Source organism: Schistocerca serialis, chromosome 6 (assembly GCF_023864345.2).
Source record: "Schistocerca serialis cubense isolate TAMUIC-IGC-003099 chromosome 6, iqSchSeri2.2, whole genome shotgun sequence".
Classification (NCBI taxonomy): Eukaryota; Metazoa; Arthropoda; class Insecta; order Orthoptera; family Acrididae; genus Schistocerca; species Schistocerca serialis.
The window spans coordinates 444,907,445-444,930,031 of record NC_064643.1 but is presented as its reverse complement, the minus strand read 5'-3'; the positions used below and the strand labels follow the sequence as shown (position 1 = coordinate 444,930,031).

Here is a 22,587-nt window from a genome sequence, read left to right as displayed (position 1 = left end):
TGGCGGAGGGTGCGCAGTTGGGGACACTCCAATAAAATGTGGGCGACCGTCAGCCGGGACCCACACCAACACAGGGGGGGATCCTCCTGACGCAAAAGATGGCCGTGTGTCAGGTATGTATGGCCGATGCGGAGCCGACACAGGATAACAGAGTCCCTGCGAGAAGCCTGGAGGGAGGAGCGCCACACATCGGTCGTCTCCTTAACAGCCCGCAGTTTATTCGGGGATGTCATGCCACACCACTCAGCAGTCCACATCCCAAGCACCTTACGGCGCAACACCAGCTGCTGATCATGAGCCGTGAGGCCGATTTCCAAAGCTGGGGCGTCGATCGCCCCTTTGGCCAGCCTGTCGACACGTTCATTCCCCGGGATGCCAACGTGACCTGGCGTCCAAATAAAGACCACCAAACAACCAGAGTGGGTAATGGCGGAAACAGACTCTTGAATAGAGGACACCAGAGGAGAAGAGGTATAGCAGCGGTCGATGGCCTGGAGGCTGCTCAGGGAGTCGGCAGATGACGATGGACATACCTAAGCAGGAACGCATATGCTCAAGAGCGCGCAATATGGCCACCAGCTCTGCAGTAAAAATACTTCAGCCAGCCAGCAAGGAGCGCTGTTCAACATGGGCAGCATGAGCAAAAGCGTAGGCATTGCGACCATCAACCAGGGAACCATCAGTGTAGACAGTCTCACAGCCCGAAAATCAGACGGACGGACGGCCGGGGCAAACACCAGGGAGGCGTAGGTGCACGGACCCAGAAGGGAGGCAGAAGAGGGAATGACCCCAGTTCAGACAGCAGGGACTGGACGCGGACAGCTATGGAAAGCCCAGATCTAGGTCGCCGTTCGGGCAGATGGAGGACCACGGCAGGGAAAAGCAGGCGATGATTGGGATGGCCGGGCGAGGAATGCACGTGGACAGCATAGTCAGCGAGCAGTCGATGGCGGCGAATCCGCAGTGGGGGAACCCCGGCCTCCACCAGTACACTATCCACGGGGCTCATATGGAAAGCGCCAGTTGCAAGCCGAACACCACAGTGATGTATGGGGTCTAACAACTTCAACACTGAGGTTGATGCAGACCCATAGGCCAGGCTCCCATAATCAAGCCGGGACTGCACAAGGGCTCCATAAAATCGCAGCAGCGTGCAGCGATCTGCACCCCAAGACGTGTGGCTAAGGCAGCGGAGGGCGTTGAGGTGCCGCCAGCATTTTTGCTTCAGCTGAGTAAGATGAGGAACCCACGTGAGCCGGGCATCAAACACGAGTCCTAAGAAGCGGCAAGTCTCCACCACTTCAAGCAGGTGGCCGTCGAGGTAAAGTTCAGGATGAGGTTGGACCGTCTGACGCCTGCAGAAGTGCATAACTCGAGTCTTGGCTGCAGAGAACTGAAAACCGTGAGTCAGAGCCCATGATGCTGCCTTGCGAACGGCTACTTGCAGCCTGCGTTCGGCGACTCCTGTAGTCGGGGAGGTAAAGGAGATGCAGAAGTCGTCGGCATACAAAGAAGGAGACACCGACGACCCCACGGCTACAGCCAGACCATTAATGGCCACGAGAAATAAGGAGACGCTCAACACCGAGCCCTGCGGGACCCCATTTTCCTGCATATAAGATGAAGTAGAGGTGGCACCCACTTGCACCCGGAAAGAGCGGCGCAATAAAAAGGTTTGAACAAAAGCCGGGAGCTGACCACGAAGACCCCAGTCATGTAACGTAGCAAGGATGTGATGCCTCCATGTGGTGTCATATGCCTTCCGCAGATCAAAAAATACAGCAACGAGATGCTGACGTCGGGCAAAGGCCGTACGGGCAGCAGATTCCAGCTACACCAAATTGTCCGCTGCAGACCAGCCCCGACGGAAGCCACCCTGGGATGGAGTGAGGAGACCGCGCGACTCAAGGACCCAACACAAACGCCGCCCCACCATACGTTCGAGCAATTTGCACAAAACGTTGGTGAGGGTAATGGGACGATAGCTGTCCATCGCCAGTGGGTCCGCACCGGGCTTCAAGATGGGGACAATAACACCCTCTCGCCATGGCGACGGGAACACGCCTTCGCTCCAAATGCGGTTAAATATCGCGAGAATGCGTCTCTGGCAGTCCCTGGAGAGATGCTTCGCATCTGCGCATGGATGCAGTCCGGTCCTGGTGCTGTATCAGGGCAATCAGCGAGGGCAGTGAGGAATTCCCTCTCGCTGAAAGGAGTATTGTATTTTTCAGAACGACGCGTGTGGAGGAATGAGAAAGGCGTCCGCTCGGCTCACTGCTTTAGAGAGCGAAAGGCAGGGGGATAAGATGCAGTCGCAGAGATCTTAGCAAAGTGCGCGGCAAGCAGTTCAGCAATGGCGGCAGCGTCTGTGCAGACAGCCCCATCCAAGGAGAGCCCAGGTACACCCATAGGGGTCTGGTATCCATAAATCCGCCGGATCCGGGACCACACGAGCGAGGGGGAGACACGGGAGCCCAAGGATGAGACATACCTCTCCCAGAACTCCTGCTTACGGCGGGCAATAAGACGACGGGCCAAGGCACGGAGCCTCTTAAAGGCGATGAGGGTCTCCAGAGACGGGTGCCACCTATGACCCTGGAGAGCCCGCCTACGGTCGCGAATAGCCTCAGCAATCTCTGGCGACCACCAGGGAGGGAGTCCAGAAGAGCGGGGGATGGCAGCCTCGGCCGCCGAAATGATGGATGTGGTTAAGACACGGACCACGTCGTCAATGTCACCCTGTGGGGGAGACTCAATTGTTGCAGCAGAAGTAAAAACCAGCCAGTCAGCCCTGTGGAGAGCCCAGCGGGGCAAGCGCCCAGAAGAATGACACTGGGGCAGTGATAAATAGATGGGAAAATGGTCACTACCACACAGGTCAGGATGCATTCTCCAGTGGGGGATGGGACAAGCCCGGGGCTGCAAAGAGAGAGATCGATGGCCGAGAAAGAGCCATGGGCCACACTGAAATGCGTGGGAGCACAGGTATTCAAGAGGCTAAGGTCGAGCTGAGCCAACACATGCTCCACGGCCCGACCGCGGTCATCGGAGACAGTCCCACCCCATAGAGGGTTGTGGGCATTGAAATCGCCCAGAAGCAGCAAAGGTGGCGGGAGTTGAGCCAGCAGCGCAGCCAAGACATGTCGGAGGAGCTCCCCATCCGGAGGAATGTAAACAGAGCAAACAGTAATAGCCGGCGAGAGCTCAACCCTGGCAGCGACTGCCTCACTGCCTCTAAAGGCGTCAGAAGGGGTACTGGCGAGCTACAGACAGAGTGGTGAACATGGCAAACCCCACCTGACGCTCGTTGACAGGCAGCGGGGTTCTGATAGTATCCCCAATAACCGCGAAGGGCGGGGGTCCGCATTGCCGGAAACCAAATTTCCTGCAGAGCAATGCAGAGAACAGGGGAAACACTCAGAAGCAGCCGGAGCTCAGGCAGGTGGCGGAAATAACCGCCACAGTTCCACTGAAGAATGGAAGCAGGAAGGGACTGGGAGGGCGTGAATGCGACTAAGAGGCAGACGGCGCCTCAGAACCAACTGCCGCCACTGGGGGAGAGTCAGCTGAGTCCATAGGAAAGGCCCCCAAGGGTTCCATGAGGGCGAGATCCACGGCAGAGGCGAGGATCTCCACCTCATCCCCGGCGGGCGGTACTGAAACCGCCGGAACATCCTTCTTCTTGGACACATTCCGTTCCTTCTTCTCACGTCGGCCCTTAGGGTGAGAGGGCTGGGAGAGCTTCTCTGAAGGAGCGTCAGAGGCTGACGACGACGCAGAAGCCCTACGACCAGCAGGTGGCGGAACCTTCAGCCACTGGCTGACATCTGGCTGGGTAGGAGAAGTAACGGAGGAAGGGAGAGCCCCGAGGGACCCCTTCCGCGAGAGAGGAACCGGCAGAGGCAACGCCGGCGGCGAAGGAGGGGGAGGGATCGAGCCCCCCGGTTTTGGAGGAGATGTCACTCCCAATGTAAGCGTGGGGGGAGCGACAGAAGAGGGTTTGCCCCCCACTGCTAAGGGGGCAACAGAGGAAGGCTTGCCCCCAGGCACGAGGGGGGCAGACAGAGATGCATGGCCCCGAGGGCCCACTGAAGGTGGCACAGATGAGGCGACAACCGTCGCTCGTGTGGGCGACGATAACGTGGCTGCAGCATAAGATGTTTGAATGGAAGCAGGATACAACCTTTCATATTTCAGTTTTGCCTCTCGATAAGTAAGCCGGTCCAGGGTCTTAAACTCCATGATCTTCCACTCCTTATGAAGAACGGGGCAATCCGGCGAGCATGGAGAGTGGTGCTCCCCACGGTTGACACATACAGGTGGAGGCGCACATGGAGAATTGGGATGAGAGGGGCGTCTGCAATCTCGACATGTAGCGCTGGACGGGCAACGGGAGGACATACGCCTAAACTTCCAGCACTGGAAGCACCGCATCAGGGGAGGGACGTAAGGCTTGACGTCGCAACGGTAAACCATCACCTTGACCTTCTCGGGCAAGACATCACCCTCGAAGGCCAAGATAAAGGCACCGGTGGCCACCCTGTTAGTCTTGGGTCCTCTATGTACACGATGGACAAAATGTACACCACGTCGTTCCAAGTCGGCTCTCAGCTCGTCATCGGATTGTAACAAGAGGTCACGATGGCAAATAATCCCCTGGACCATATTTAAGCTACTGTGGGGAGTGACGGTAACAGGGACGTCACCCAGCTTATCACACAAGAGCAACGCTCGTGACTGGGCTGGGGAGGACGTCTTGAAGAGGATGGACCCATTCCTCATTTTAGACAACCCCGCCACTTCCCCAAACTTATCCTCCAGGTGTTCCACAAAAAACAGAGGCTTCGTCATAAGAAAGGAGTCACCATCAGTCCTGCTGCAGACAAGGTATTGCAGTACGTAAGGCTCCCGCTTGGCACTAGATCGGCGTCCCTCCCATGGCGCAGCCAACGAGGGGAACGACTGAAGGTCATATTGCGCAGCATCAAAGTCTACTCTACCTCGCTTAGAGACGCTGGTGGCCGTGCGACCACCAGCTTGGTGTGATTTATTGCGCTTCATTGCGCCACATCCGCCCAGATGCCACCTACTCCGAACGAGGGCTCTCCCCAAGGGCGCCACCCAGCCAAAGCAACGGGTACCTGGCCGATATCCCGTTGCCCGGAGTCCCCGTGCCCCAGACAAGATGGGCACATACTCCTTGGCATGCATGGGGAGGAAACAGCTCTGGCATTTGCAGTGCGATCCCTGCGTAGTCAGGGGGCTACCACCAAGAGGGTACAAGACGACCCCACCACAACGGACTGGCTACCGTGCTGGATTTTAGGTGTTGAAAGGGTCCACAGTTGTCGTGGGCGCTAAGAAGAGGATTGCGCACAAGACGAGAAGGAGACAACCCAGAAGATGTTGGGTGTAGTCCCGCCCACACGACAATAGGTAACATGCAAGATGGTGGTGCATGATGGACCAATAGAAAAACACCACGTAAGGTGTCCTTCCCCAAATGGCACGCACTAACAACGGAAATTTGGAAAAAAGGAGGTCAAACCCAAGAGGGGACCATCACAGAAGGCCAAAACGTTTGAGACTCCTTTTAGTCGCCTCTTACAACAGGCAGGAATACCGCGGGCCTATTCCTACCCCCGAACCCGCAGGGGGTGTCTCGGTCGGGCACACAGTTTTAATCTGCCAGGAAGTTTCATATCAGCGCACACTCCGCTGCAGAGTGAAAATCTCATTCTGGAAACGTCCACCAGGCTGTGGCTAAGCCATGTCTCCGCAGTATCCTTTCTTTCAAGAGTGCTAGTTCTGCAAGGTTCACAGGAGAGCTTCTGTATAGTTTGGAAGGTAGGAGACGAGATACTGGCAGAAGTAAAGCTGTGAGGACCAGGCGTGAGTCGTGCTTCGGTAGCTTAGATGGTAGAGCACTTGCCCGCAAAAGGCAAAGGTCCCGAGTTCGAGTCTCGGTTGGGCACACAGTTTTAATCTGCCAGGAAGTTTCAAGAACGGTTTTGTTTATCTCCAGTGGCTAGGCGCCCACCGCGTGTGCTGCTTCCATATATCATTTGCAGCCACGTGCGGACGGGTGAGTTGCAGAAATTCCGAACTCACGTTGCGTATTTAAGCGGCGTGCAGAACATATCACGCAGTATTCCACACAGCAGATGCGTCATCAGCAGGCAAGTACTGCGCTGTCCGGTCTTCACAGCACGCATTTTTCATTCTGTAACCGACTCCCCTCTAAACCTGCCAGTTTTCTGTGTCTTGTAGCGAACACACACGTATACACAAACCACATACCAATCTGTACATCAAATGAGAATCAGTGCATAGCTGAAAACATTAATCGATATTATCATCCAAAGAGTAGGGCTGCAAATTATGGCGTGGGGTGTTGTGATCAGCCTTATGATCCTTTTTCTTTAAATTGGTTTTTGACTGGTTTTATGTGGCCCGCCAAGACGTTGTATACGGTGCCCACCTCTTCATCTCAGAGTAGCACTTGCATTCAACTTCCTCGATTATTTGTTGGATGTATTCCACTCTCTGTCTTCACATACATTTTTTGACACTTACGCTTCTCCAGCTATTTGTAGAACTATGAACATAGGTGCAGTCATTCTGCCCTTCACGGGTGTGTTTCCCACACATTCGATTAGTCACCAGTTCTGCGAAGGACCTCCGCATTTCTTACCTTATCTGTCAAATTATCTTTCAACATCGTTCCATGACACTACATCTCGAACGCTTCGATTCTTTTCTTTTCTGTTTTTCTCGTAGTCCATGATTCTCTTCGCCACAATGCTGCGCTCCGATTGTACACTCCATTATTTTCCTAAGCTTTATCATGAAAAAAGGAGACTGGAAATGTGTCTACATTTTTGACAACTATAGCGTGTAACCTAAGGAGGATACAGGATGATACCGATAGTAAAAACATGCAAAACAACAATTATTGCGACACACAGAAAATGTAATGACCGCCGAATTTTTCATGTGCATGGTGTTTTTTCAACATGCCTATTGCAAAGTGAACTTTGTTGATATCCACAAACGGCTCTCGGTCGTCAAACAGTTTAGAGACGTAGCACACATTTCAAAGCATATCATCGAATATTGGTGCACAAAGCTCACGAAAAAAGTATAACGGCGGCGAGGCTCGATCCAACGACCTCGCGCTAACGAAACTAAGTCCTTTTCCTATCGGCTAGGACTCTGCATGTTACAGGCCATACGTATTAAATACCGTTTTTCACCGAATATAAGACGCTACGTATCACGGTATACGTGTATATTTTTTATTTTTATAATTATATATTTTATGATTTTGGATGGGGTGGCTTTAAATATTGTGGGCTAGCATGAGACTTTTTGTTAACTTATACCGCGGTAACACTCGTACAGACATCGGTTGCCCCGAAGTACGTACGATATATTTTTTAAACACAACACGCGACTCACCGCCTTCTAATAAATAGTTTGCGTGAGCGCTGCTATTTAGAAAAGAAAATTTGCGTATGCGTACGCAAACTGTAATTGTTAGCCGGCCGGTGTGGCCGTGCGGTTCTAGGCGTTTCAGTCTGGAACCGCGTGACCGCTACGGTCGAAAGTTCGAATCCTGCCTCGGGCATGGATGTGTGTGATGTCCTTAGGTTAGTTAGGTTTAAGTAGTTCTAAGTTCTATAGGACTGATGACCACAGATGTTAAGTCCCATAGTGCTCAGAGCCATTTGAACCATTTTATTAATTATTAATATGGGTCTCAGGGGCTACTGGTTATTTATGTACCAAACTACACAAAGATTAACTGAGATATTTTCGGAATGTAGTGATTTTCAATATTTATTGTTCATTATTTGCAAGGCAAAACTGGAGGGAATCTCGTCTGCCGTTAGGCGACCAAAATGAAACATACTGAACTCATTCAGTGGTGTGAATTTTGGTAAGTGAAATTAATTTTAACTTCGAAATTAATGAAAGATCAAAATTGAGAAGTCTCTCGCATTTAAATTTAATAACATGAGTCGACAGCGTAATGGCTGACTAAATCCTGCTACGGGAGATGAGCTCCCTGCACTACGAAGTCCTGTAAAAACTTTGTTAATTATAATTAATGGTTGCGATCATGAGAGGTGACGACTAAGTCAATAATACACACTCTCTAATAACAATTTCTATTATATTTTTCAAAAATATAGATAAAACTTACGTTAATTATCAGACAGCACTACAATGGCGGTCTACCGCTAGACGAAACAAGACAGGAGAGATAGTTCAGTCAAAGCATTGTCTCTGATCTTCATGGCCTATGTTACCCAGAGATTATACCAAAAAAATTGTGTTTTGTTGATTACATCGATATTTGTGTTTTGATAATAATAGCTTACGGTCTGTACTATTTGTTACACATTGCTCACACGTACACAGTCTTGAAATAATTTATAATTCACACGTCTCATAACAAAAACTTCCTTTCCCTTTCTGCAAATGTCCATTTATGTGACGTACCGTCACATGGGCCCCCTAGTGAGGGTGGTTTACTACTTTATGTACAGACTCACTACCGTCTTACATCATTTTAAGTGTTCATGTTTACATGTTTAAGATAGGTACATTCAATTCAATACACAGTTATATATACAATTATATAAGTCACACATAGTTCATGTGTCATAACAAAAATTTCCTGTCCATTTTTTTCCAAATGTCTATTTATAAGACGTACCGTCACATATGGACTACAAGACACAACTTTATTTTTAAGTAATTTTTTAAAAATAACATTTTTTCCATTTTTTTGTTAGATTGCAAAGATAAACTAAAAACATTCTTAGTTTATAAAACCGAATTGACCTTTAAAATCCTTGAATATCGTTATCTGAACTTTCTTCTTCTTCTACTTCTTCTCCTTCTTCTTCTCTCTCTTCATCCTCATCGTTGTCCTCTTGATATATAAGATGGTCTCCACTGCCGTTGAGACCATTACTTACGCCACACTTCTTGTAAGATTTAAGAAGAATGTGTTCTCTCACTCCAGACTATGAATGTTTTATGCACTGACACACCTGTATGATTGTAGATGGTTTTAAGGCTCCCTTCAGCGTGAATTCATGTTGACTTTCATCCACCACACATGTGTTCCATTCCTCTCACTGTACACTTTAAATGGCTTATTTACCGAGCGTCAAGAGATTGCAAACGTGAAGTAAATCGTCCCGGAACAACAGCAAGCTCTGTATTTTCCTGTCTCAGTTTCTCTTTCACAGAAATTTTCAAATGATGGCTAAACTGATTTAGGACAAGAAAAGAACTCTTCTTCAATAAATCATCTTACCTTCTCTCTCAAACTCTGTTAATCCATAATTTCCCACCAGCCTCGTCCAATCAACCTTTGTCGTGCGACGAACACCAACACCTGACATTAGTTTCCGCTTGAAGATGATCATTATTTTAAATTTAGTACCGTCAGTACAACGTGAAAGGACAATAAGGTAGTACATTTTTCCATGTCCACATGTTTTTATAGCCACGGTTTTAGAATTTATCATGGCAACAGTTCTGTTACTTGGCACATCAAATGTCAGAGGAGTTTAGTCCATATTAGCTATTTGGTTTAGTTCCACTCTGGTTTTCTTTCGATGCCGAATAGCAAAGCGGTGGAAAGATATTATTTTATCTTTATACTCTTCTGGAGTTTTCTGAAAAGCTTTGGTTTTGGTTTGCATGCGAAATCCATGACGCTTCATAAACCTGTAGCACCAACCAAGTTCAACCTTAAAGACTACAAAGTTCCACTGTGGCGCTAGCTTACGGGCGTGTATTTGAATCTTTTTTGTATTGACTCCAGTGCCATTTCAATGGTGTCTTGAATCCATTTTCAATACGCCATCTGCTAGTGTTGGCCATTTTGAATTCAGTCCTCTATTTGCACATTTAGTCTTCCTCATTTTTGTCATTTCTTTACGATCCCACCGACCATGAATGGATTTTTCTGTCGGTGGAGGACCGAAATGCCGCTCAGCTGCCCTGTTTTCACGTCCTTCTGAAGATGCTATTACTCTCAGTTTACTGGCCACATCATATAAATAACTGTTACCGGTAGCACAAATCACTTTCAGTTCAAGTTCACTGGCACTGTAGACTGCAATGACGCACCGGAGGCTGGATAGTGTTCTGGGCGTGTGATGTTGGTGCGCGGTGGAGGGGGGGAAGACAGCGTTAGCAAGCTTGTGAATCCCCACAACTCATGTTCTTAGCATCGGTGTACGCCTGCTGCCAGTTGAATTCAGTACTGTCTGGCGGGAATTTTAAGTCAAACACTGGAGATTTCTATATTAATTTCGAGTATAAGAAGCACCTGTATGTTGCAGGAAATTTTTCGAAGAAAATAGAGCGACTTCTAGCTCGTAAAATTGGATAAGCTCTCCTATAATTTGTCAAACTCGATTTTCTCGATACATTTTGAGAGTTACGTCTTCCTGTTTACATATATTGAAGTCCTAGTCGTGCCCTACACACCTTGTCAACGTGAATGAAATCGGTGAGGGGAAATTCGTACTATCACCTTATTAGCAAGGAATGTTCTCGTTTCCCGTGGTAGTATCCTTTTTACATCTTCCTTGCTTCGTTCGTCATGCGTTATTTTGTGTTCAAGGTAGCAGAATACCTTCACTACGTTTACTACACTGTTTCCAGCGTTGATTTCCAGCTTATCGTTATTCTCATAATTGTTACTCCTTCGTCCTGGTTTACCCTCGATCCACGTTCTACGCTGATTAGATTATTCCGTTCATTCAACACATCCTGTATTTTTCCCTCACTAGTGATAGCAATTTCAAAAGCGAATTTCACAATTGGTGTAATTCCACCCAGAAATTTTGTTTCTGACGTTGCTTCCAGGACGTACGTATTGAGTAATAGATAAGAAAGTCTGCACATTAGTTTACCCCATTTCTAATACGAACGCTTCCCTCTTAGTTTTCCGTTATTATTGTCCCTCTTGCATCTTGTAATTACTTCTACCACCCGTCTTTCCAAAGAGCTAATACCAGTTTGACTAAGAATTTCAAATATTTGTGATCATTTTTCGTTGTCGAACACTTTTTGTAAGGCGAAAAATCCTGTGAAAGTGCCTTCATTTTCCTTAAATCTTGCTTCTATTATCAACCGCAACGTCGATTCAAATATTTGCGATCATTTTTCGTTGTCGAACACTTTTTGTAAGGCGATAAATCTTGTGAACGTGCCATCATTTTCCTTAAATCTTGCTTCTATTATCAACCGCAACGTCGAATCTGCATCCCTGAAGCCTTTTTTCTAAAGTCATATTGATTATCATGTAAAAGATCATCAAATTTATTTACCACTCCTTTGTTTGTTATTCTTGTCAGGAACTTGGATACAATTAGCTGTTAAGGTGTCTGATATAATCCTCGCATTTTTCACTCTTTCACGCCGTTGCAGTATGCCTACGGTCTTACAGATTCTACACTCTAGCCGGCCGTGGTGGCCGTGCGGTTCTAGGCGCTGAAGTCCGGATCCGCGCGACTGCTGCGGTCGCAGGTTCGAATCCTGCCTCAGGCATGGATGTGTGTGATGTCCTTAGGTTAGTTAGGTTTAAGTAGTTCTAAGTTCTAGGGGACTGATGACCTCAGATGTTCAGTCCCACAGTGCTCAGAGCCATTTGAACCATTTTCTACATTCTAACTGGAATAATCATTAGAGTGTCAATGCCCCACTAATTTTAAAGAATACTGTAGAATTTTATATCTTTCAGTCTCTACGTCCATCACACAAAAAACATAATTTCTCATGAAACCTACCATTTAATTTAATTTACCTATTATTTTTTACCGGTATAAATTTGTTCTCCTTAGCGCTCATGAGAATTACGCACTCTTGTACATCGTGGAGTCATTGCAAGCAACAGAATACAAGTGTGCATTAGGCTGTAGAGTTAGACTGAAGTCGTATTTCTCTTCTGGTTACCAGATGCAACCACAAACCGAAAAACTTCCAGACTTGTAGGAAATTTCGTGCCGTGGATTTCTTTATTTATAATACGTAGTAAATATTATTTTCCACTAAAACTGATGTCAGGAGATAGTAATATTTGTGGGACAATGGAACTCTCTCCTCCTTCCCCTACTCAATGGATTTTCATGTGAAACTTGTTGGTACCTGTGTGTTTCAGGCACTATTTTGGAAATTTTTATGTAATACAAAAGCATTTTGTTATCGTGTTGGACATTAAGTTTCTTTCAGGCCTCATCTTATTCTTTTGCCTTGTGTTCTGAATGCGCACAAGCTTACTTTTACTATACTGCTGGAACGCATTTCGGAAGTGATTTCTTTTTTGGCACAACTCGTACGTTTTTCCCGTGAAGTCTGTCGGTTATTGGGCGAGTGTATTTATTTGCGTACGAACGGTGACGTGTGTCAGTCGCTATTCACATTTTACTGCACAACGAAAATCCGTTCTTGAGACTCATTGTACTGTCGTACATGTGTACTGGCGTGCAAAATTGAAGTAGGAAAACCGGCCGTGGTGGCTGAGCGGTTCTAGGCGCTGCAGTCCGGAACAGCGCGACTGCTACGGTCGCAGGTTCGAATCCTGCCTCGGGCATTGACGTGTGTGATGTCCTTAGGTTAGTTAGGTTTAAGTAGTTCTAAGTTCTAGGGGACTGATGACCTCAGAAGTTAAGTCCCATAGTGCTCAGAGCCATTGGAACCTTTTTTTTTTTTTTTTTTTTTTTTTAAGTAGGAAAGTAACTTTTGATTTATGTGTCACTGCCAACTAACATAGCTCAATGAAACTTGGACTAGAAATACAAAAAACTCTTACACTGAAGTGCAGAAGGTAACAAAGAAATACGCTATGAGTCGGACATATGGTTCAAATGGTTCTGAGCGCTATGGGACTTAACTTCTGGGGCGTCTGGCTGCGGCCAGCTTCCTATATTGCGGCTGCAGACAGCACTCGTAAAGCAGAGCCACTGGTGGAGTGGGCGTGCACTGTAGCCACTGGATTCCATTCGACCACTGTCGTCAGACGATTGCTTCAGTACGCTGTTCTCGAATCATTGCTGGGTTGTGCCATCCGAGTAGAAGCACATTCACACATTTGTCAAAGATTCACCTCACCCCACCTGTTATATTTGGAAGCTCTGTCGAATCCTTTCACCATTTTGGCAGTCCCTGGCGACCGGCAAGACTGATGGATACCTGCTGTGCAGCTGACGTATTGCTGTTTCGGGATTTATCTCTCTCTTAAATATACGGATCATAGGAATTATCTACTGCTTATTCAAATGGTTCAAATGGCTCTAAGCACTATGGAACTTAGCATCTGAGGTCATCAGTCCACTAGACTTAGAACTACTTAAACCTAACTAATCTAACGACATCACACACATCCCTGTCCGAGGCGGGATTCGAACCTGCGACCATAGCAGCAGCGCGGTTCCGGACTGAAGTGCCTAGAACCGCTCGGCCACAGCGGCCGGCATACTGCTTACATTCTGGTTCCTGTCGGTATAGGCAACAGCTTTTGTATTGTCTAGCTGGAACCACAGTGACTCCGGCACATCCACCAACGTTACTTTCGCAACCATAATCAAGTCCAAGTCAGAAAGGACGATCGGTAGTGAACTACAACACTTAGCACTGAAAGCACATGTATTACTTAGAGCAATATACAGTCAGAAAAGAATCGGATTTCCAGGCAAGGGGTGTAGCCATTTATACAAACACCGCCGCGCGGATTCGAAGAGCGGTCTAAGGCGCTGCTGTCATGGACTGTGCGGCTGGTCCCGGCGGAGGTTCGAGTCCTCCCTCGGGTGTGTGTGTTTGTCATTAGGATAATTTAGGTTAAGTCGTGTGTAAGCTTGATGACTGATGACCTTAGCAGTTAAGTCCCAAAAGATTTCACACAAATTTGAACATTTTTTTTTACAAGCACCAGTATTCCAGAAATAGAAGCATAAGATATTTCAAGAACCTTCCAGAAACGATAAATAGCAAGTAACAAGTAGCTGCTGGTGTTCAGGGTTAAATTGGTCACCTGCCGCGTGGCGCCAGCTACAGCTTAACAGTTTCAAAAAGTACTGAAGTCTCTCTGGTCTTTGCGAGCTCTTGATATAGTTATATAAGTAAACGGATTTTTTTTTCCATTATTTAAAATGTTCGATTCCTCTTTCTTGATAGGACAAACTGCTCCTACTTTAAGGTGTAACAGGTATCAGACATCACCACATAATATTTATGGACGATAGTCGAAATAAACACTGCTGAAGCATAAATAGCAGTAAATAAAATGAATATCTGAAATTTATGTTGAGCGATGTACAAAAAACCAGTTCGAAGCAGTTTTGCTGAAGAATTGGCACTGTTTCTAATACTGTGTTCTGTCTCATGTGGCATGTGCACCTGTGTAACATTTTCTATTATTTCCCTACAGATTTCTTTCCACAATAAAGACTGAAAATAGCACACTGGATCTGCATCACCTACTGTATCATCATTTGAGTTTATCTCCTCAACAAATTGTCTTGAGCACCTATCATTCAACTAGTATTAGAACAGTTCATTTTATCCTAGTGGAATTAGGTGCAATAGAAGAGAGAATCAGTTTAGTATTTCCGTTTGAATGTTTGAAACACAACATTTACAGTGGATTCACATATCTTCTACAATTCTAAAACATATAGACAAGTGATGGCGGAAGCCAACTCTTGTCTACCGCTTGTCTATCTGTTAGTATGCTCCAATCAGCTTTACTGTTGTTACTACATTGTGGTAGTCAAGGGCTTCAACAAAGCAGCAAAGCTTGTAACTAGTTATAAGTTACCACACTAATGCTCTGTTCCTTGTTTTTCTCGCCTAGGAATCAAGATGGCCCTCTACTTCGATTCATGGGCGACTGAGATGTTGGCCGTCCTGTCAACGCTTTTCACGATAATGTATGTAACGTTTAAAATCAATTACACGTACTGGAAGAAGAAAGGTCTGCCATATATGAAGCCGTCTTTCCCACTGGGAAATGGCTGGAACGCAATACTAATGAGGAAATGCCCAGGCGAGGATATGAAAGACGTGTATTTTGAAACAGAAGGCAAAGCAGTCGTCGGTATTTACTCATTAAACAATCCTCTTCTCGTTGTGCGGGATCCAGAACTGATCAAAATGATCGTGGTGAGGGATTTCAACTACTTTCCTGACTGGGGCATCTATGTAGATGAGGAGACAGACCACTTGTCGGCACACCTCTTCTTCCTCGGAGGAACCAAGTGGAAACCTCTGCGCCAGAAGCTGACGCCCACGTTCACGTCGGGAAAAATGCGCGCCATGTTCGGCATAGTGCGCGACTGTGCACGCATTCTCGCTGACGTCATACCCTCGGGCAGAGATGTGGAAGTCCGAGAGCTGATTGCCCGCTACTCTACTGACGTCATCGCTTCCTGTGCCTTTGGCATCAACGTCGACAGTCAGCACAATCCCGAGGCGGAGTTTCGGCAGTGGGGGCGGCGCTTCTTCCAGACATCCCTGCGCTCTTACCTGACTCTGTCTCTGGGATTCTCTAATCCCAAGCTGCGCACCCTGCTGCCTTTACCCTTCACACCGACGGATATCACAGAGTATTTCACGTGCGTTGTTGACGACATAGTCAAACACCGAGAGAAGACAGGCATCATTAGGAAGGACTTCATGCAGTTGATGATTCAGTTGAAGAACAATGGATATGTTGATGACAGCTTCTCAATCACAGGGAAGAAGGGTGCTGAACGTAAGTCATGGTTCTCAATATACACGATTTTATAAAAATATTTAAATGTAAATTTAGAACCTTTTGTAGGTTGTAAACCTTAAATACGTTTGTAGCAAGACACCGTTATTCTGCTCACATCCTCATCGTTTACAAGAAGATTGTCATTTGATGATATGTCAATTAATATTGTTGATTACCAAGATACCAATAGACACCCCATTTCTTCAGCTGTGAATATTTTCGCACCCAGTTCAGAAATTTTCAGTTGAATGAATTTTACTGTATATCACTTTCAGAAATGTGGAACTAATTTTGGGGAGTATTAGCTTATGAGTTTTAATGATCGACCTGTAACTCAAGCATAAGTAGAATGTCTTCATATTGTTGGTTGCATTATTATCGATATACATTCATTCGTTTTAGTAGGAATGAATAGTTGGATGCAGAAATCCATCTCTAAAATGTGGTGTCGCCGCCAGACACCACACTTGCTAGGTGGTAGTTTAAATCGGCCGCGGTCCATTAGTACATGTCGGACCCGTGTGTCGCCACTGTGTGATCGCAGACCGAGCGCCACCACAAGGCAGGTCTCGAGATACGGACTAGCACTCGCCCAGTTGTACGGACGACGTAGCTAGCGACTACACTGACGAAGCATTGCTCATTAGCCGAGCCAATAGTTAGAATAGCCTTCAGCTAAGTCAATGGCTACGACCTAGCAAGGCGCCATTAGTAACATTGCATGTATCTAAAGAGTCTCACTTATATCGTCAATAGCGATGTACCAAGGATGGATTAAAGTTAAGTATTCAAGAAGCTACGTACTTTTCTATATAGCATTCATTGCGTATCCTGTTTCAGACCTCACGCCCATCTGCGTGAGCGTAGCGCGTGCCTTTCGGCTTCCTCTCATTGTGTCTAGGCTGTCTTGTCTAGACACAACAGAAATTTCCATTATAATACCTCTTCATTATTAATTATGGCACGCGAGATCTATCAGTAGGCGATATTGCTATTTTTTTCCCCAACATTTTATTCTACTTAGAGTGTTGCTTCCTTCATATACTTCTCTGCTTTTTTAAATGCAGATGTTCTACATGTTGGCATAGGTTCTGTCTTTATCTTTATCATGTTTGGTATCGTTTCTTATGTTTGAGCTTAAATCAGATCTTTGAACATGACATAATGTAAATGCAGTAGTTATGAAAAATTTGTTGTTTTAAGGCAATTATGCAACCCAATCAAACACACAGTTCAACTAATTACATGCTTATACTATGAAGTTAATTTAAAATGTCAATGGGCTCAAATATATATAGACACATATCAACCACCATGACACACCAATTTTCAGTGTACCCACTTGCAACATCCAAATTCAAAATGAAGTTTATTTAAGTAACGAGTTGTATCTAACTATTGATGGTATGAGAAATACATTTGTAACTTGGAAGAATATCGTAATTCCAAAGAACATAATAGATAATGTCCATTTCCTAATCACTTTAGCATTGATATTTTCACTGTTTATTTGAACAATGCTTCAATTTGCTATTCTTCTCCTAAAAGATGTAGCGCCAGTAACTATAATTCAGGCAGGGTGTAGTACAACGCATCTCTACAAGTTCTTCTTGTGACTCTGTTACAATTAAAATGTTTTGGCAGTCCCAGTAGGACAGTTATTCATTTTATGATTTAACCAATAGGACATCAGTATTGTCGTTAACGTAACTACTTTACAAAAGACCAAGACACGAAAAAATGCAATAGCTTCCTTGAATTTTGCTCATCAGTATGTCATCAATACCATATAGAACTATAGAGGAAATAGAGAATATCCAAAGAAGAGCAGCACGTTTTGTTACCGGTTCATTTAGTAAGTGCGGAAGTGTCACGGGTTTGTTCGGCCACCTCCAGAGGCAGACGCTGGGAGAGACGTACTCTGCACTGAACTAAAGATCTGAGAATTTACATTACTAGAAGAACCAACCAATATATTGCTCCCTCCCATGTATATCTCGAGAAAAGACCATGAAGATAAAATTAGAGTTTCGAGCCCACTAAGTGGGTTATCATCAATCGTTCTTCCCTTGAACCATCCGCAACTCGAACAGGGAACGGGAGCAGTGACGCTGCTACAGCCAGTATCCTCCGCCACACACCATGAGGTGGAGCGTAGATGTACTCGCATATGTAGATGCAAGTATTGTGTCAGTACAAAATATCTTTCCTCACTATAAAAATTAGCTTCTATGTATTATTAGAATGATCACTACAATTTAAATCTCCTACAGAGAACATACATGAAATAGCAACAGAGAGGAGAATTACTTTTGCCAAGGCATTCAAGAGAAAATTACTGCAAATTATGGCTCTTGTAGTTTTATCTTCATTACACTTGAACTATCAAAGTAGAATTTACTTTAGTTGTCAAATTAAAACTACACAATTAAGAGCATTATCGTGAAGCTAGGACTCTGTATAAGATATTGCAGTTACAGGCACGTTTTCTATAATTATTGTGACTACTACAGCTCCTGATAATGTAACTGCGTTTTTAAGGGCACATTTTCCAAATTAAGATAAAGTTTGGTGAAATCTTAGAAGCCATTTTCCCAAAGCTACTGTGATAGTTCGTAACATTAAGCTGATTTGCTTGATGGAGTAAGTAACAGCATGTTTACGAACATATTTTATTCCTGGCAGATGGAAATAAGACTCTGACGACCAAGGAGATGGCAGCACAGGCGTGCGTGTTCTTCCACGGGGGGTTCGAGACCTCTTCCACCACCGTAAGCTTCTGCCTGTACGAGCTCTTTAGACATCCAGATATCCAGAAGAAATTGCAAGAAGAAGTTGATGACGTAATGAGAAAGACCAACGGTGATGTGACGTATGATGATATAATGACCAAGATGCCATACATGGAAAAGGTGGTAAACGGTACGATGAACGGTTTTGATTCGTTTGTTCATACATCTTAATAATGAAAGTGTGGTCTTGCACAAATTAAAAGCCATGAAGAGAACACTAATTACTAAACACTAGGTCAAACACATATTCGTTTCATTATTATGACATCATCCGTCATAAAATTGTTATTTAATGATATCTGCGTACAATAGTGTTTCTTCATACTTTAATGAACATGTAATATTTACAATATAAACTGTCTACACCGCAGGCAAAAATCAAGGCAATTTATAGGACCTATAAAAAATTGTGGAACAGAAAAAAACCTAAATATTCTCAGAAATAAAGAAGCCAAAACTACACAAATCCTATCTTGAAATAACGTCCTGTGGCACCCTTAGAAACAATGCCTCTGTCGTTATAGAAGCAAGAAGACTCCTGGTCCATCCCTAATTACTATTACCAGATTCTGTAATAACGCAAATTACACACACACACACACACACGCACGCACACACACACACACACACACACACACACAAATGGTTCAAATGGCTCTAAGCACTATGGGACTTAACATCTGAAGTCATCAGTCCCCTAAACCATATATATAATTTATTCGTTCATTTATTCAAAACTGTATTGCACTCATGTTATCAGCCACTGAGGACAGCAAGGTCTGCTTTAACAGCTCCTTAAGAATTAACCACAACATTTTGGATCTCAATTATTTGATATAATTACTGGAAAATCTGTTATGGAATTTTATACACCGCTTTTTTATTAATTATGCAAACGCAGGCGTCACTATGTACCTTAGAAATAGCTGAGTTTATTTCGGTATACAGATAAACAATTTCTGATTTAAAAACTCCTGGCATCGATACTGTATAGATGCAGTAGATGCTAACAGAACAAGGTCAAAGTCTATGTAGATATGTTATGAGGAGCACCAGTTTTAGTTCCTCTCACAAGCATAACTCATTTCACGTCCATTACAAACACGCTGAAAACTGGTGATGAGTAGTATTCTATTCTCCTGTAACCTTACGTTCCATTCTCTTTCATGTAATAGTGCCCTAATCACCTAGGACTATCACACATTCATCCTGTTCATATATTTTATCGGTACCATTGTTTCACATATATTCACCCTATTTACCCATCATAGGCTAGTGATGTGGACGTGAGAACCAACACGGTTGGTGTTGGTTTTTTTTTTTTTTCAGAAAGAATAATTCGGACATTGAGACGATCAGAAAATCCTACTCTGTTATCTACATTGCTGTTCATACCGATGCAAACGCCTGTATGAGCATGCTGGCCATAGACCAGGTAGCTTAGGAATTAGTGAATGACACATCTTCTTTTGCTCTATTAGGACCATTACGTTCATACATTTTCTTTGACTTATTTTTAGATTGCAAATTAACTATGATCGATAAGGGGAGAATTAAAACTTCACACAGAGCGCCACAGTAGAATACCTATTAAAACACTTCCATTAACATCTGACCCCATTTTTTTTTTCAGAAACCCTTCGTATGTATCCACCCGGTACAGTTCTGAATCGCGAGGTGGTGCAGGATTACAAGCTGCCAGAATATGACTGTGTCTTGGAGAAAGGAACTAAGGTGATTATTCCAGTCATGGGACTCCATTATGACAGGAAGTACTTTCGAAACCCCGAGGAATTCGACCCGGAGCACTTTTCCGTGGAGCAGAACGCATCCAGGCATCCCTACAGCTATCTGCCTTTTGGCCAAGGGCCACGCATATGCATCGGTGAGTCACTCCTCCGCTTATCTTCATTATCAGGTTTTCACAAAAAATGTATGTAAATATTTTATGTTAAAATAAAAATAAACAATTCAACTGATTAACTAAATAAAATTTAGTCATGTTCTATGAGAAAATCAATGGTGATAAACTATGTCAAATGGAATGACGTGAAATAGTATCAGGGAAATCCATTCAGAAATTCTAAACCGGAAATGTAGACCGTGTAGTGACCAAAATTGAATCACATCAATAAGTGTTGAAATATGTCTATCATTTATTCCGGATTACTGTACCAAATAATGTACTTAATGACATTTATTCATCTGATAGTACACTGCAGTTCCTTTCATTTATTTGTTAAAAAGTTTGTTTCCTGATAGAATCACGTATATTCACAATCTAGCTTCAACAACATCAAACTGTCATCAACTGATCAACAAGCAACATTTTAGTCGAATATTATCCACATGAAGGTTTGGAGGTAGCGGTTGTGAGTACAATAGTTATCGTTAGCATATAACACACTAATGTGAGGAATGTTTTCCACAGACACGCATTTTTTGAGTCTACGTCCCAGCATCTGGCTGCTTGCGTTCAACCCTCTAAAGACACGCACTCAAAGCACAAACTAGTCACGAAATACAATAAAAGAAGTCCATGTCTTGCTTTGAAGTTGGCAACATTTTAATCTCTGCTTTTCTTCATCATACGACTGGCCGTTCATCCAAATGCTGTTTTTCTGTAGTGGTAACACCGATCGGATCTACTAAGCGTCACACCAGCAGCCTTCCCATATACTGGCCTCTTCTGTGAACAAGTAGACGGTTTCAAATGACTGCAGCGAGTCACGAACCTTTTCATTGTTCCAGAGATATCATAGGGGACATGGGAAATAAGCTTTCCAATAGTTCTCTTGGCAAACTGCTCATGAATATCTGTTACTGTCAAATTAAAAAAAAAATCTATGACCTCGTTGAGGAGTCCGTTATCGCTCTCTCCCGTTTGTACGTTAAGTAGATTATCAAATCTTTCTCCGTGAATCCTTTCTTCCCTTCGTGCACCACTTTCAGAGCCTCTTCAATGTCTTTTAGGTTGTTTCCTGTCTTGTATACATGTTTAGCTGCTACAGATTTATAAATAAGACGAGGATTTTATGTTCAAATATCTGTATTTTATTTTATTTCATGGCTGCTTTGTGCTTTAAATGTATGTATTTGAAAGACTGAACGCAGCTAGCCAGATGATGGAAGCCTGACTCCCGAAACACATAGCTATGGGTAACATCACTCACATTTGTGTGTTGTTTGCTAAATAACAATAACGATTGTGGTCTAGTAATCTCTCAGGAAGGTGTATTGTCTCTCAGTGACAATTAGTGTACCTGTAAACACCGTATACTAATGTAAAAGAGATTATCCGAAGCACTTGAAGTTATTCATACAAGAATGTAAACGTTACTATGAGAAAAAAAGTATCAGAGACAGTTAGAAAGTGATCAGTCTGACTAAAATGTCAAAGTTTAGGAATGTCTTCATTTGTTTTATTATTTATACAATGATCAAGTGGGATCACATAACAACTTAATAACTTTTGTTTCTTCATTGAGAGTGCTCCTTAATCTTCTCCTCCAAGCAGACATTTTCATCTCTGTGTGGACGTTGTTCTTCGCTTTTCCTTCCTTGTTAGCCTTCCAATATGCGGATCTTATTTCTAAAACAATTTTTCCTTGCTCACTCTGATACATTTATGATATTCTTTCCATTTAGTTTCTTACTTTGTGATTCATGATATTGTTGGCTTCGCCCATGTTGACGTTTTGCTTTTTTTGTGGATGTTGTGCCTTCGTCGTTCCTCCCTTGGGAACCTAAATTGAAGATGTTACTACTAAAAAAGTTTCTATCTGTTGTATGTGATACCTTGACGTTATTTCTTTCCATTTGGTTTTTTATTTCTGTTATTTGTACTATCGTTGGCTTCCTTTTCGAGAACTATAGAAATGTTTGTTTTAGTAGCCTGATATCTTTCATTTCATCGAGGTATCCCAAAATTTCTATATTTACTACTTTTTTTAGTTAACTGTTGCAACCGCAAAATAGTGACAAACCTTTGGATAGGTTTCATCTGTC

The 22,587-nt window shown here is 44.2% G+C and overlaps 1 protein-coding gene across 1 annotated transcript in view; it reads left to right on the top strand.

The window, feature by feature from the left end:
* The first annotated feature begins 14,342 nt into the window (after window positions 1–14,342).
* Window positions 14,343–22,587, top strand: part of LOC126484240 (cytochrome P450 6k1-like) — a 47,833-nt gene continuing 39,588 nt past the window's right edge. The window contains exons 1-3 of the mRNA XM_050107654.1: window positions 14,343–15,784; window positions 18,473–18,709; window positions 20,213–20,464. Coding sequence (XP_049963611.1) covers window positions 14,893–15,784; window positions 18,473–18,709; window positions 20,213–20,464 — 1,381 coding nt within the window. The 5' untranslated portion in view covers window positions 14,343–14,892. The remainder of the gene's footprint in view (window positions 15,785–18,472; window positions 18,710–20,212; window positions 20,465–22,587) is intronic.